We start from the raw sequence: 16,259 nt of genomic DNA, 5'->3' as shown, positions 1-16,259 counted from the left end.
ACCACTGATTGGTTCAAAATTGGGAAAGGAGCCCGGCAAGGCTTTATACTGTCACCCTGCCTATTTAACTTATATGCAGAGAACATCATGAGAAAGGTGGGGCCTGAATAATCAAATGTTGGAATTAAGAGAAATATCAGCAACCTCAAGATATGCAGATGATACCACTCTAATGGCAGAAAGTAAAGAGGAACTAAAGAGCCTCTTGAGACGGGTGAAGAAGGAGAGTGCAAAAGTTGGCTTGAAACTCAATATTAAGAAAACTAAGATCATGCCATCTGGCTCTCTCAATTCCCGACAAATAGATGGGGAAGAAATGGAGGTAGTGACAGATTTTATTTTTCTGGGCTCTAAGATCACCGCAGATGGGGACTGCAGCCAAGAAATTAAAAGACGCTTGCTCCTGGGGAGGAAAGCTATGGCAAATCTAGATAGCATACTAAAAAGCAGAGGCATCACCCTGCCAACAAAAGTGCATATAATCAAGGCTATGGTTTTCCCAGTTGCAATGTATGGCTGTGAAAGTTGGACCATAAGAAAAACTGAGCAGCAAAGAATTGAGGCCTTTGAACTATGGTGCTGGAGAAGACCTCCTGCGAGTCCCTTGGACTGCAAAGCTATCAAACTGGTCAGTCCTAGAGGAGATCAACCTTGACTGCTCTTTAGAAGGCCAGATGTTGAAGATGAAACTCAAAAGGGCCGTGGCGGCTAAGGCTGTAAGAAGCCTGTTATTAAAACACAGCAGCCTGCAATTACTGCAGGTTCAAGCCCCACCAGGCCCAAGGTTGACTCAGCCTTCCATCCTTTATAAGGTAGGTAAAATGAGGACCCAGATTGTTGGGGGGGCAATAAGTTGACTTTGTAAATATACAAATAGAATGAGACTATTGCCTTACACACTGTAAGCCGCCCTGAGTCTTCGGAGAAGGGCGGGATATAAATGTAAATTTAAAAAAAAAATACTTTGGCCACCTAATGAGAAGGAATGACTCACTGGAGAAGAGCCTAATGCTGCGAAAGATTGAGGGCAAAAGAAGAAGAGGATGACAGATAACGAGGTGGCTGGTTGGAGTCACTGAAGCATTAGGTGTGAGCTTAAATGGACTCTAGAGGATGGTAGAGGACAGGAAGGCCTGGAGGAACGTTGTCCATGGGGTCATGATGGGTCGGACACAACTTTGCAACTAACACCACCACCAAGAGTAGTGGTGATACATGAGCAGAGAAGTGGTCATTACTGTTTGCATTGAAGTATTGTGAATCAACTGTAGGTTCTGGATGGTCTTTGAGGACTGCCCTATATAGAGCACATTGCAGTAGTCCAGTTGTGAGGTGACTGAAATGTGAGTGACTATCTGTAGGACTCCCTGGTCAACGAAGGGATGCAATCGGTGCACAAGATGTATCTGTATAAAGGCTTCCTGACCACAGCTGATACCTACTCTTTGAACAGTAGCTATAGTTCCAGGAGGACCCCTACATGTGCATCAGTCTCAAATGGAGAAATTCATCCTTATCCAAGACCAACAATAGAGATATCTCTGTCAAAGGACAGAGGTGGAGCCATTGTTATGTCAGGATTGAGCTATAGTCTGTTCCTCCCAATCTAGAGCTGAATGGCCTCCAGTCACTAGATTAATACCTTGCAGCTTCCTTTGCTCCACCTAGGGTAAGGCTGAGTATCATCAACATACTGATATTGAGCCCCAAACCAGATGGCTTTGTCCAGCAGTTTCATGTTAATCAGGAGATGGGAAAATATCAAACCCTGGGGTACCCTAGAAGCAAGGGTCATGGGACCATCTCTCCACATCTTTCAATATCCAGTTGAACACTGCAACTATATACCTCTCATTACCAACTCCTGCAGTTGATCCAGAAAGATATCATAATTGACGGTACTGAAAATTACTGAGTGATTAAGAAGCACAAGAATGGATGTGAAAGCATGCCCACAAAATGTTGGAAATGCAATTAGATACCGGGTTTGTATTATCATATATGCTGGACATGTCCAAAAGCAAAAAAATATTGGACCAAAATACATACATGGTTAGAAAACATTATAAAGCAACATATTGATTTTAAATCAGAAATATTTCTGTTGGGTATTTTACCGGAAGTGTATAATAAAGGGAATACATCTAATCTTACATGTGTTAACAGCAGCAAGAATTGTTTTTGCACAACAGTGGAAAAATGAAGAGATCCCTTCAGATTGAAGTGTTATAAAAAAATATTAGAATATTAGAATATGTGCAGAGATGGACAGATTAACATTAAAAATAAAGGAGAAGGAAGAAACAGAATACTTTTTAACATGGGATTTGTTTTACCAATGGCTAATTAACAGAAACAGCAGTTAGAAATTAAGAAGATTAAGAGAATTATTAATTATATAATAAAAGTATTCTAGTATGGATAAGCTAATGCCAATATTACCATGTGACCATTATCAACGATATGCGTATTATGATTACTAGAATGTTTACTGTTTTTTTGTTATTCAAAATGAATTGTACTCAAACAACATGCTGTTCATATAGATATTTAATTTTTTATGTTTATTGAAGAAAAATATATCAATAAAACATAATAAAAAAGAATGGATGTGTTGCCTCATCCTGATTCCCACCAGATTGTCAAGCACAACTAACAAGCGATCTGTCCTACATTGAAACAGACTCAGATAAAATATTTCTTCTAACAGCCTAATTGCAATTTGACCACCTTCTCCACAATTTTCCCACAAAGGAAACTGGCTGATAGTTGTCTAAAACAGAAAGATGCAGAAAAGTATGTTCAATATACTTTTTTTAAAAAAAATCTTTTTCTTTCATCTTTTTCTCTTGCCCTTATTTTACTTCCACCACACCTTTATTTTTATAGTTCTAGAAATGCTGAGATTTTTCTAAGCCTACCATGTCTGTTGCCTTCTGGATGCAAATCATATAGTTTTACTGACAGAATCTGAAGTTTGGACACTTTTAAAGATTTCTATACACCTTTTTTCATATACAACTCAATAGGGGACTCCTTCCTCCTCTTATAACAGCAATAGCCCTGTGAAGTGAAGTGAATTGGGCTGAGAGAGTACAACTGGCCCAAAGTCACCCATCATGTTTTTTATGTCTAAGGCAGGACTAGAACTCAAAATCTCCTGGATACCAGGCCAGCTTTCACCACTACATCAAAGTGGCTCTCTAGCTAAAAACTAGAAATAGTTAGAAATTGAAGGCAAAGAGCAACCTTTATTATATATTAGATCCATAGTTATGCCTATTTGGCTATAGTTTCATTTTATTTAATATCAATTTAAGATTAAACAAAATATCAGAATTAAGTATTTTAAAATATTTAGTATTTTTCTTCAGTATAGTATTTCCAACTTTACCTTGCCTTTGCATCTGTAGAATTTACAATTTCTGATCCCAGTATATCAATTAGCATTTCAGCAGCACCCTCGTTATCATTTATCCTATCAAAGAATTTTAAAAGAAATTAATTCCACAACTGAAGTTTGATTTAAAAAAAAAACCATAATGAAGTATTTTGGGGTCACACAGAAGTTGCTTACACTGCACAATGTAAGGGACTGAAAGAATTTCCTTCCATTTTCTGAAAAACTTCCTGATCCAAAAGAAATTCCACACAGTAATCATGACCTAAAAGTTTTAAATACCAGAGAGTAAGCACATAATACAGTTCATTTTTTATTATTAATGAACATATATACATATAATCCACTGTAATATATAACTATCTTGATATAAAAAAACCTCCCTTTCTATGACCCTGTAATCCCTTAATTCTGGGTAGTCTGGATGACTGAATGGGGCTGAGCGTTTACGGGCCAGTTCCCCTTCCTGACACCATACAGAGTTCACAACAGATATTTTTTTCTTGCTCCCCAGGAGAAATATCTGCCGCTACATAGGATTAAATTCTCTACCTTCCGAGTCTGAGGTAAGCATCTTCACTACGAGGCCACCACGTTGTTCGTAACTATTCTGGTGTGTGTGTGTGTGTGTATTTCAGGTAGCCACCAGCAGTAATTACAGGATGAAATCAAGAGTGGGGTTGTACATGTGTAGGTTTTCATATTCCTTTAGCTTTTACTTAGAGACAATTAAAAATATGCCTAAGCTTCATAATTGGTTGCTATTTTATAAATTTACTTATATATTCTGTGACTAATCAGTTTACAATATTCTGAAGAGATTTAATATATACATATCAACATAGCAAGTGTCAGGAAACAAACAACTGCTTTTGGCAAAAATCTTTTGAAATTCCTGTAGCATTTTAGGAATTTCATTTATTTTCTGCCATTCTCCCACCAAAACAATATTTTTTTTCTTACCATTGTAACATGCCCAGTGTAATGATGTATATCCCTGATTGTCAGCCGGTATCATATCCCCAGGTGACAATGATTGTAAGAGTGCTCCTAATACCCCAATATGTCCACAAGCAGCAGATAAATGTATAGGTGTACGTCCTCTGCAGTCTCGTAATGTGGATTTTGCACCATGATGAAGCAGTGCTTCTACGCATTCTTCATGCCCAGTAACTGCCTGAGAAAAAAATAATAAAATGTACATTAAGCATGCATATAGGCGCTTGCAGATATGAAAAAATAAAAAAGCTGTTCTCCCCAACCAGCTTTCATTTATTTCACTACAGTTGCTTTAGTAATATAAAACTGATAAGCAATAAAGTTGCTTATTAGTTTTTATATCAATAAAGGAACAAAGCTACCATAGAAAAGAATATTTGTAGCTCAGGATTGAACTATGGAGTCCTTGGTGCTCTCTGAACTTGGCTACTTTCTTGCAGACTTTTCATTATTTAAGTAGGGTGATATAACAGCATTGAACATCTTCTAGGACAGAGGTCTCCAACCTTGGCAACTTTAAGACTTAAGACAGAATTCTGGGAGTTGAAGTCCACAAGTCTTAAAGTTGCCAAGGCTGGAGACCCCTGTTCTAGGACACTGAAGGTATTACCAATACCTAGTTCTGTAATCAATCACACACACACACACACACACACACACAACCTCCAAGCTCAGAGCAAAGTTAGATAGCTGGATGGAGCAAAGTTAGATAGCTGTGGATATAAAAAGTCAGATGGGATCTTGTGATTAATCTAGCTTGTTCCATAGTTATCTTGCTGAACCGTGTCTTTAACCAAAGAAGAGGTTCATGCACATCTTAGCTAAAATCTAAACAACTAGGCTGATTTCCTGGATTACACTAAAGCATCTACATTAGGGGTGAAATGCTCCCGGTTCGGACCAGATCGTCCGATCGGGTAGTGACGGCGGCGGGTGGTTCGAAGAACCGGTAGCAAAAATTCCTCCTCCCCCCCGGCATGCCCAGCTGAGCCGCGTGATCATCGGAGGCTTTTTTTTTTAACTTTGAAAAGCATTTTTTCTTCGGCTGAAAACATGCTTTTAAAGGTAAAAAAGAAAAAGCTTCCGATGATCACGCAGCTCAGCTGGGATCGTCAGAACCCTTTAAAAGCATTTTTTCTACAACCTCTTCAGCTGAAGAGGCTGTAGAAAAAATGCTTTTAAAAGGCTCCTCTGGCGATCCCAGCTGAATTGCCTGATCATCAGAGGCTTTTATAAGCACTTTTTCTACAACCTCTTCAGCAGAAGAGGTTATAGAAAAAATGCTTTTAAAAGTAAAAAAAAAATGTTGGCCATGCCCACCCAGTCACATTACCCCCACACACACACCAGGCCATGCCCACAGAACCGGTAGTAACCAATTTTACATTTCACCCCTGATCTACATTAAATTGTAGATGATATACAATGAAGTTAAATCAGAAGTATAGATTGATCAGCTTGAACTCGGTTCACCAACTCTAGAAATACTTTTCCTTTGGACAAATTTTCTGTCTTCTGTACGTTACAAAGACTTAGGATCTTGAGCCCTGACATTCAAGGCAAGGTATTGCTTCCCACCAACTGCCCTAGTAACGTATTCTTAAATATTAAGATTGTTGTCTAATTATTGTTTGCTAAGAGTATCATTTTAATAAATGTCCATTCTGTTTTTCTGATAAACATATTTTCTTGTATTCCTTTAGTTTTTTCCAGCCTAGGGTACCACACAGAATTTAATATAAGAAAATAAAGAAGATTTGGGCAATATTCTTAGGTTATAAATTATCAACTCCATAAATGGTGAGATTCTGAAATAAAAAATAAAACATATTTAGCGATTTATTCTATCTCACAAATGCAAGCAGTATTAAGAACAATTTTCTGTAAGTTTGGGGATGCCTATTATTGAATTCCAACTCTCTGTATTCTATTTTCCCTTCTTATCAGTAGCTCCCTAGAAACTAAGTGACCCATTACTGCACTTTAATCCCTGAGGGGAAAGAGAATCTGAAAAAAGAGAAAATATATTTTGCCAGACCAATTGTGATGAAAATATGAAGTTGGATACAGATGGAATATTTCTAAAGAATAAGATCATACATTGAATTTTTTTTGGAAGGGACACTTCCATGGTAATATAAATTACATTTTTTTAATTATAGGAATGAAAAATATAAGATTTATACATTCACTATGAATAATGTAGATTAATACAGTAAACTGGATTTAGACTGTTACAATACATTTTTAGTACAATCAATTGCATTTATAAGTTAAGATTTCAATGACACCTGCTTAGTCTGGATCCAACATAATATTTCTGTTACCTTAGTTGGAATTGCAGCAATGCTACCTATTGAAGCAAAGAGCAGGGTGGGGGTAGGAGGACACACCTGTTGTCTCTCTTACCCCTCTGTGTAATGCTGTTCTTCCCCAGTTATCTTTGGCATCTACATTTGCTCCTTTGTTGAGCAGGGAATAGACACAATCTGTATGCCCGTTAAGAACAGACAACATCAAAGGGGTTCTGAAAAACAAAGATAACATAATGTACAGTAACAACATCATTCTACTATCATACTCATAACCTGCTTAAATAGGCAGTGAGAAGCAATATAAGGAAACCTGTCCACGAGTTCTTAGACCTCCAACAGCAAAGATCCTGTACATTTAAATGATAGAAATCACATCCTTTTCAAAAGGATCTTGTGCCTTTTACTACTTGATTGGAAAATCACTGCAGACAATCATGATTGCTCACCAGGAAAATTCAAAACGCAACACTTTCTCTTCATTTCTATATTGCTACAGAAAACTACATGAGCATATCTGTGAAATCACCAGGAGTCAAGCTTTTTTTCCTCCCAACCCCAAAAGGTACTATGAAAAAGAACTAAGATTCCAAGTTACTATACTTTTTCATTTGCAATATTCCCTAATGTACAGCCTTTGGATACACGTTGCTGTAATGCATATCCGGTCTTTAAATTATATTCCTAAATAAAATAATCATTTTCTATGATGTTTTTATTACAACCACTGGATTTCTTGCCAGATGATCTGAACCTTTGCCCTTTGGGTCTGAATGGGAAGGAACAAGTTTAAAGTCATCTATGATAAAACTCAGTGGCAGCATATTGCCAATTACTTTAGTATCATGGATCTTTCATCTTTAGGTCTAAATGGGGTTATTATGTATGCTTTGACAGAACTGGTATGCAATTTTGAGTTTTTCTTTAACTTGTAGCTCCTGCTTAAACAGCAGATGATATCAGCCCCGTGAGGTAAACTAAACCAAGAAATCAATTCTACAGGAATGCTAAAGCTGCTTCTATTTAGAATGCTTACGATTATAGAATATTGAAGATTTGATTATTTTGTACAGTAGTCAGAACTTATAATTTAGTGAATTAGGGATCTGTGTGAGTTACTCCCAAACTTTATTTGACAGTTGTGGACTTAAAATATATTTTACTCCTTGCTCTTTGGCAATGGAGCTGGTGTAATTCCACCAAGGAATTCTTCCTTACTCTGAATAAGGGTAACTATGGCGAGAAAGGCCTTTATACAGAGTAATCTTTTCTACCAATTTTGGCTTTTCCTGGATTGGAGTCGCTACTTGTGCATCAGTCATTTCTGTATCGACCAAAGAACATTCTTGATGACTTTGAGCCAAACACGCTTCCTCATAGTAGTTGTTATGAGGATATAATTTAGGGGGACTCTTATTGAAGGCATCTCAAACTACCCCACAAAAGGCAGTATATAATCAGAATAATTATATTCTATAATTTATGTTATATAATAATAGATAACATTTAACACATTTATTTTATGAATTTGATAGAACAATTCATACTAATAAATACATTAAAAAGGCTGATACACCTTATAGTTACATTGGTTATCTGCAATAGATAATCCCACTGTGCAACTTGTCTTACTTTAGATACAATTATTTGAAACTTACTGTCCATTTCCATCTTGAATATCCACAGCATTCTGTGTGTCTGCATTTCCAATTAACAACCGCAAGCATTCTGAATGACCATTTGTAGCTGCAAAACACCATCAACAAATAATAATCATAATCAGTGATTAAGAACAAGTCTATTTTGAAGAGTTACATTTACCATACAAAACCATATTTAAGATGTAATAGATATCACACTGATACATCAGTTCTTGTTTTATGAAAGACCCAAATCTACTAGCTGAAATTAATGAATCCCTTCAAATCTAAATACATCTATATGCAAATGTCCTTATGCAAATATTTTTATATTATGTAATCATTTGAAATATATTCCTTAATATAAAACTTCCTTATTTAATATGATCTGGTTGCCAGCATACTTGCAGGTGTGATTCAAAATATTAGTTATCACCTACAAAGTTAAATGGCATAGAAATAAGTTATTTGAGCATCTGCCTATCTCCTATGATTTCTGCCAATAGAAACAGATCAAGTTGGTGTGTGCCAGTTCCACTTGGTTAAATAGTACCATCTACTGGGAGCCACGAAGTATGCCTTCTCGAATGGTACCAGTGTTCTGGAATGAAGCCCCTAAGATCTATATGACTCCTACCTTGATGGAGTTCCTGGAGACCTTAAAAGATATGACTGTTCTCCCAAGACTTGGATGAGGTGTGTGTTTGTGGAAAATTTTGCTGGATGTATTTTGTACATTGTTTTTTTTTCTCCAAGTAGACAGATTATCATCTTCTTAATCTATTTTATGTTTTGCTTTTATCTTGCTTTTGTTATTATTATTATTATTATTATTTATATTTGTATACCGCCCATCTCCCGAAGGACTCAGGGCGGTTCACAGTCAAAAAAAAACACAACAGAAAACATATAATACATAAAAAACAGCTAAAAGAATAGATAGTTAAATTCAATTAATGCTCTAACTTTTAAATACAAATTTAAAACCTCATTTAAACCCCTTTTTTAAAAATCCCAATTTAAAACTACATTCAAGCTAGTCCTGCTCTTCGAAACAGCAACGTCTTCAGCTCGCGGCGGAAGGACTTGAGATCGGGGAGTTGACGAAGCCCCAGAGGGAGCTCGTTCCAGAGGTAGGGCCCCACAGAAGGCCCTCCCCTAGAGGTCGCCAGCCGACATTGTTTAGCTGACGTTATCCGGAGGAGGCCCTCTCTGTGAGCGCACTGGTCGGTGAGAGGCTAATGGTGGCAGTAGGCGGTCCCGTAAATATCCCGGCCCTAGGCCATGGGCGTTTAAAGGTGATGACAAGTACCTTGAAGTGAACCCGGAAGACCACTGGGAGCCAGTGCAGATTACGCAGGAGGGTGTTACATGGGAGCCAAAGGTGCTCCTCTATCACCAGCGCAGCCGCATTCTGGACCAGTTGGAGTCTCCGGTACACTTCAAGGGAGCCCCATGTAGAGAGCATTACAGTAGTCCAGGCGGGATGTAACAAGGGCATGAGCGACCGTGCATAAGGAAGCCCGATCCAGAAAGGAGCGTAACTGGCGTATCAGGCGAACCTGATGAAAGGCTCCCCTGGTGACGGCCATCATATGATCTTCTAAAGATAGCCGTGCATCCAGGAGGACGCCCAGATTACGAGCCCTTTCCGTGGGGGCCAATAGTTCGCCCCCAATGGTCAGTGATGGAATTAGCTGACTGTACCGGGCCGCCGGCATCCACAGCCACTCGGTCTTGGTGGGATTGAGTCTGAGTCTGTTCCTCCCCATCCAGACCCGTACGGCCTCCAGGCACTGGGACATCACTTCAACAGCCTCGTTGGGGTGGTTAGGGGTGGAAATATAGAGCTGAGTATCATCAGCGTATAGATGACAACTCACCCCAAGACCATGGATGATCTCACCCAGCGGCTTCATATAAATGTTGAACAGAAGAGGCGAGAGAACCGACCCTTGCGGCACCCCACATAAGAGGCGCCTTGGGGTTGATCTCTGTCCCCCCGTCAACACCGTCTGCGACCGGTCGGTTATATCGTAAAGTGCCCAGATTCAGTTTAATGAAATAAAATTAAATAAACTAATTTCTTTTAAACATAGAATTTATGTGATTGTAGCATAAATTAACAAGATTTCCTCCATACAAGAACACTTTATTCTTATGCATTCCTTGAGAGAAAAGTATATTAACAAATGTATTCTATTTTGCACTCTAGACAAAGACAAGCAAAATGATACCGATTATCATTAGTTTACAAAACTGAAATTTTTATATAGTGTTGTAAAGGTATTCAATACAGTAAGATTTTCTGTGCAGTGTGTACACACACACCCCTACATAAATTAAAAAATAAGAAAAGGAAGAAAATTATACCAAGACACAAATACCTAACACATTTCTACAATGGACCTGTTGGAATGAAAACGAGGAGAGGCCATAAACACGCTTCCATCTGTAAAATAATCTTCCCCTAGGATATAAAAACTATGTATTTACCAGCAGCATGTATTGGTGTTCTCTTTACAATGTAGTCTTTTACCAAGATAGAGGCTCCCTGATTAATGAGTACATCCACACATTCAACGTGTCCCTTAAAAGCGGCAAGATCCAAAGGTGTTCTTCCATTATTGTTCCGGACATCAAGATCCAACAAAGACTGCACTAATACTTCCAAAGCTTGGTGATGTCCATGATAGGCCTAAAAAAAAATGAAGACATTGCTCATACCTTAGATGTCAACAAAGGCAAGTAAGTACTGAACTGTAAATTTTAAGTCATACAAACATCACGTAGCTTTAAATAATCTTAAATTGAATATTGGATACAATGAGTACTTACAGCTAAATGCAATGGACTAATCGGTGCCCTGTTGTCTGAATCATTCAGCATGTCAGATCCTGATGTTTCCATTAACTAAATAAAAATACAGTTGATAATGCAATCAGATGTTTTAAGTTTAACATAAATGCCTATTATTCCATCTTAACTAATGGATAAGTAATATCAAAGTTCAATCTGTAAAAATCCAAACATTACATGGCAAATAGATGGACAGGTAGATGAGTGTGTGAGTGGATGCATGATGTTTCTAGCTATCAGGAGAATAATAATCTTAAATGCTTTGGATTCTATTGTAAAAAGCTGCTAGCTGCATGTTGTAATACAAACGCAGCACCTTTCTGCATCTCTTTATAGCAGCAATGTATTTTCCTACTATCAGACAAGTACCTTTCACAGCAAACAGAAAAACTGAAAGCTGCTTCAAAAGGCTGCAGACAGATACATATGAATGAATGTGCATTTTGAAAAACTTTTAATAGAATCATATATTATATTGTTTAATGAAATATATCTGATTTCTCAATCTGATTTCCACATTTCAGAATATTTATAAGATTTCCACAGCAAAGATTGTTGTACTTACAACATCTAAAGGTGTTTCATTGGCAATCTGTAATGAAATCAATTTTAATACGAGTTAAGTCTGAAATGTTAAGATGTAAGTTATTCAAACAACTTAGAATTAAGCAAGATAACCTTATGCAAATCCTTGCTTAATCAATCATTCATTCAGCAACCATTCAAGGTTACAATGACACTCGATAAATTGTAGTTATAAACTGTTCTTGAAGTTAAGAGTAATTCTCAAAGCACTTGGTAGAATGCAAGTAGATTTATACTGCTGAGATATAACCATAACTGTATTTTTTTTTTAAACGCAAGCAGATTATAACTTAAAATGTATATGAAAATAGCTACCTATACAGTATTTATTTATTACATTTATTTGCTGCTTATCTCATTGTGGAGCTACTCTAGGCAGCTTCCAACAGTAAAAACAGAAATGAAGAGTTGTAAACATTAGAGTAGCAAAATAATGAAACAATACAATAAACAATGAAAATAGTTTACTTCATAAACTATTAAATAATTAAATAAAATAATAATGAGATTAAAAGATGAGCAGGGGGAATCAGGGAATGTAGGGAGAGGTGGGGTTTGCTATTAATTTAGTAGACACCTCCAGTAGTATCATACTTAGATACTATCTACTACTTTCATCAAATCATTAATATTATCACTATCTTGAAAGAAAACATTCAAATATGACCGAGACTGGGCTTCATGCTGTTTAGAGTTCAAATAAAAATATTACATGATTCCAAGGAAATACGACAGAATGTTCAAATGCTCCTAATATAGTATAATGACCTGGAATTCATATGAATAGATATAAAGATTTTGGTTTAGTTTTTCAAAACTCAAAACTAAACTTCTATTTTCTTTACTAATTTAATTATCCAATTTTTTCTTTTGAACTTTTAAAAATAATTTATCAAAATTTATTTCTAAAACAGAATTGTACATCAATGATTATTTATTTCTAAACGTAATTCACATTTCTTTCTCCTACCAATTCAAGGCATAAACGATGTCCATAAGCAGCAGCATAATGAACAGCATTGTAACCTTGCTTGTCTCGAATCCCTGGATTTGCATCATTTCGAAGTAAGTATTTCAGGCACCTAAACAAATGAATAAAATTTTAATATAATTATTCAATGAGAAGGGACAGCTTAAGACGAAATAGTCACTTTTGAATCTTCTCTCCTGCCCAGATGATAGTATTATGAAATATGGCAAAGACTTATATTGCTGGGGATGCAAATCAAGTCCGACCTAGAATTGTATTTTCTTACAAGATTTCTAGGTCTGTGAAGGAATGATATGTTAAAGCTTATTTTCCTGTGTGCATTATTATGTCCCTGTATTCTAAAAGACCTAATCTAATGTTTTTCAAACTTAGCAACTTTAACTTAATGTGGAATTCTGGCTGGGGTATTCTGGAAATTGAAGTCCATATATCTTAAAGTTTGAAAAACACTGATCTAATCAATCATTATTTTTAGTGTCCTTTCACAATTATCAACAATATTGCAAATAATTTGTTCCTATAAATGTAATATTCTTTGAATTTAAATAATATGAATATGTTTCTCATCAACCAATGTTCTTTGCACATTCAGCAGTTACAATATGGGAATCTAAAAACAAGTAATCCACAAAAGCTTTTGAGGTCATAGTCAGTCTATATTAAATATTGGAAACTGTTGCAGTAGAATTAAGAACAAGCAAATGAACCTTTCCTTCTACCTGTTTTCTGTTATTGGAAAGTTTGGGCAGGGTAACTGCATTGGGGAAAAAAAACTATATTATATCATTAATTTCTGATTACTTAACTATGTAATTAATATTTGATTACCAAACTATGCTGAGAATCATAGAAGCTATTGATTAGCACAATTTTTGAGGAGAGAGGTTTGAGTTAAGATCTGTATTTCAATTACAATTCTGTATATTACATTTTACAGTACAAGTCTTAACAAAAGTTTAATTAATCAACATGAAATGTGTCACATACTTAATGTGTCACTAATAGTAGGAATTGGGTTTTTTTTCGATAACATATAACATCCTGCATAATCACACAGACTGAACATGCAAGAGAATAACATCATAATTATCATAATACCCTGCTCTTTTTAAAATTATTTTTCTTTTAAATATAAAGTAATCCATTAAGAAACCTGTTTGGAAGGAAAGTATTACTGTATTGCAGCATGCAAATATTACATGATGTTAAATATTTATAGCAAATCATATTTCATTTTAGTCAATAGAAAATTCAGAGCTGAATCAGGGTTATGTCCAAATGAGAAGCTATAGTAATGAAGTCTGTGGTTTCAAAAAGAATGCCATACTTACTTTCCATCAGTGTCTGATGCAGCTGCATAATGTAGTGGTGTACAACCTCTTTCATCAAGGTCATTTACACTAGCTCCAGAACCCACAAGGGCAAACAGACACTTGTAATTACAGTTGGCAGCAGCATAGTGGAGTGGAGTTCTGTAGTATATAAATATACATATATTTTTAAAAAGCACAGAAATGTGCATAGTGTTATATACTGAAAAATTTTTCTCCAATGCACAACTATCTAGTAAACATTCTCTTTCCAATTCTTATTTTCTGGAGGTTTCTTACACAGAAAGTATTTTAATCAAATATGTGTTTTACATCAATTAGTCCTATTTAACTCATACAATGGAATTCTTTATTGAGTGCAGCGCATGTACACTACTTGTATAATATACTAAGAAGGCAACATTGCAAAGGTTATAATTTTAGTGCAAAATTTCAGCCTGTTTTGGTGGTAGGCAGGAAGTTAAGAGTGGAAATTACTTACCTGTCAGGGCCATCTACTCCTATTTCCCTCTTTATTTTTGAGAAAGAAAATGAACTATTGGACAACTATAGTAAGCACAACTACAGAATAACAGCCATTTTGCTGCTAGATTTCATCAGCATGATTTCAGGATGGTAGGAGATCAGAAATAAACACTGTGAGCCACATATAACTGTTGTCCTAGATTAATAATTGACTAAGTGCCTTCTATGACACAAAGTTTTGTAATGGATAGATCCTGATAGTTTTTAGAGGGCACTTAGGGAGTTGCTCAGGTATCTGGTAGGCAGTTCAGTTGAAACTTCTCACTGGGAAGCAATCGTATCCAATACCATGGCTCCCTCCTGTTTCAGTAAGTGAAATAGAAGGGTAGCCATGTTATTGGACAGGATTGCATCACAGTCACTTTTCACTTCTTGCAGATCCACTGGGGCTCCTTTGTTCTCTGAAGAATTTAGGGACATAAAGTGACCCAGGTATCCCAGTTATGTATTTTTTATCATGTGCCAAAGAAATCCTGACCCAGTGCCAATTTAGGGTCTGGGTGGAAAGAAACAGACTCAGAGTGAACTCACTAAGTGGACCAAACCATTTCAGGTACTATCTTTTGCTCTGAAGAGGGTTCTATTCATCTATTGAGAAGTGGTCTACAAGTTGAAAAATTCCTAGATTGACAAGTTGGGCTTTGGATCAGCACAACTGAGAGGCAATGGCAGAATTGCATGTTATATGATTACTGTGGCCAATCCTGGATTCAGAAGCTCTGCTTATAGTCACTCATTTAATTCATTCATTAAGCTCTGCTTATAGTCACTCATTCATTCATACAACCACCCATTTTTGTATCTCTGTTAGTAGTAAAATTTTCTAACCGCCCACCGGTTCCACAGTAATGCACCGTGTATCATCGTCTGCGCATGCCTCTCGTGCATCATGGATTGGGTTTGGGGGTGGCACCGGCTACCAGCTCTGCTTGTCTGTTACAGCTGGGTGGTGTGGGGGGAGATGCGCGAGCTATTCTGGGATGAGGCTCTTTTGTTTGCGGTCACACTATAGCGCCATTTAGTTTTATTTACGTAATGTGAACTAAACTTATGCATGGGCAATACAAATAGTATATTTAGTATATTAAATTGTCACGGGGAATTTTATGAAAACCTAATGAAAATGTTTTTAAATAATGCTATGAATTTTTTTTAAAAAGTCAATTAAATTAAAAAAAAAGAAAGTGCTTCAGTATCGGACAAAACCCCTACTGCCCACTATGAAAGCTGGAATGCCCACTAGTGGGCGGTAGGGACCAGGTTGACTACCACTGCTTTAGTCTTATCCTGTTTGAATTATTCTGACATGCTATACATCGAGCTCCTATGGTTTTCCCAGTAGTAATATATGGTGTGAGAGCTGGACCACAAGGAAGGCTGAGTGCTAAAGAACTGATGCTTTCAAATTGTGGTGTTTGAGAAGACAATGGATGATTTCTTGGACTGCAAGGAGATCAAATCAACCAATCCTGGAGGAAATCAACCCTGATTGCTCCTTGGAAGGATAGATACTGAAGCTGAAGTTCAAATACTTCAGCCACCTAATGAGAGGTTAGAAGAAAAGACCCTGATGTTAGGAAAGATTGAAGGCAAAAGGAGAAGGGGACAGAAGATGAG

The 16,259-nt window shown here is 36.7% G+C and overlaps 1 protein-coding gene across 9 annotated transcripts in view; it reads right to left on the bottom strand.

Annotated features, from left to right (window-relative positions):
• ANKRD28 (ankyrin repeat domain 28) overlaps positions 1-16,259 on the bottom strand; it is a 90,554-nt gene that overhangs the window by 17,344 nt on the left and 56,951 nt on the right. For 8 of the 9 annotated variants that reach the window (XM_058181063.1, XM_058181064.1, XM_058181067.1 and 5 more), the window contains 10 exons: positions 14,118-14,258; positions 12,766-12,877; positions 11,776-11,802; positions 11,190-11,264; positions 10,848-11,049; positions 8,370-8,457; positions 6,809-6,926; positions 4,364-4,577; positions 3,578-3,665; positions 3,395-3,478 (listed from right to left, as the gene is read on the bottom strand). In XM_058181063.1, the coding sequence (XP_058037046.1) occupies positions 3,395-3,478; positions 3,578-3,665; positions 4,364-4,577; positions 6,809-6,926; positions 8,370-8,457; positions 10,848-11,049; positions 11,190-11,264; positions 11,776-11,802; positions 12,766-12,877; positions 14,118-14,258 (1,149 nt within the window). Of the gene's footprint in view, positions 1-3,394; positions 3,479-3,577; positions 3,666-4,363; positions 4,578-6,726; positions 6,927-8,369; positions 8,458-10,847; positions 11,050-11,189; positions 11,265-11,775; positions 11,803-12,765; positions 12,878-14,117; positions 14,259-16,259 lie in introns of those variants that run through there. The other variant, XM_058181068.1, reaches the window with a different exon arrangement.

The sequence above is a fragment of the Ahaetulla prasina genome, chromosome 4 (genome assembly GCF_028640845.1).
Source record: "Ahaetulla prasina isolate Xishuangbanna chromosome 4, ASM2864084v1, whole genome shotgun sequence".
Classification (NCBI taxonomy): domain Eukaryota; kingdom Metazoa; phylum Chordata; class Lepidosauria; order Squamata; family Colubridae; genus Ahaetulla; species Ahaetulla prasina.
This window is presented reverse-complemented; position numbering and strand designations above follow the sequence as displayed.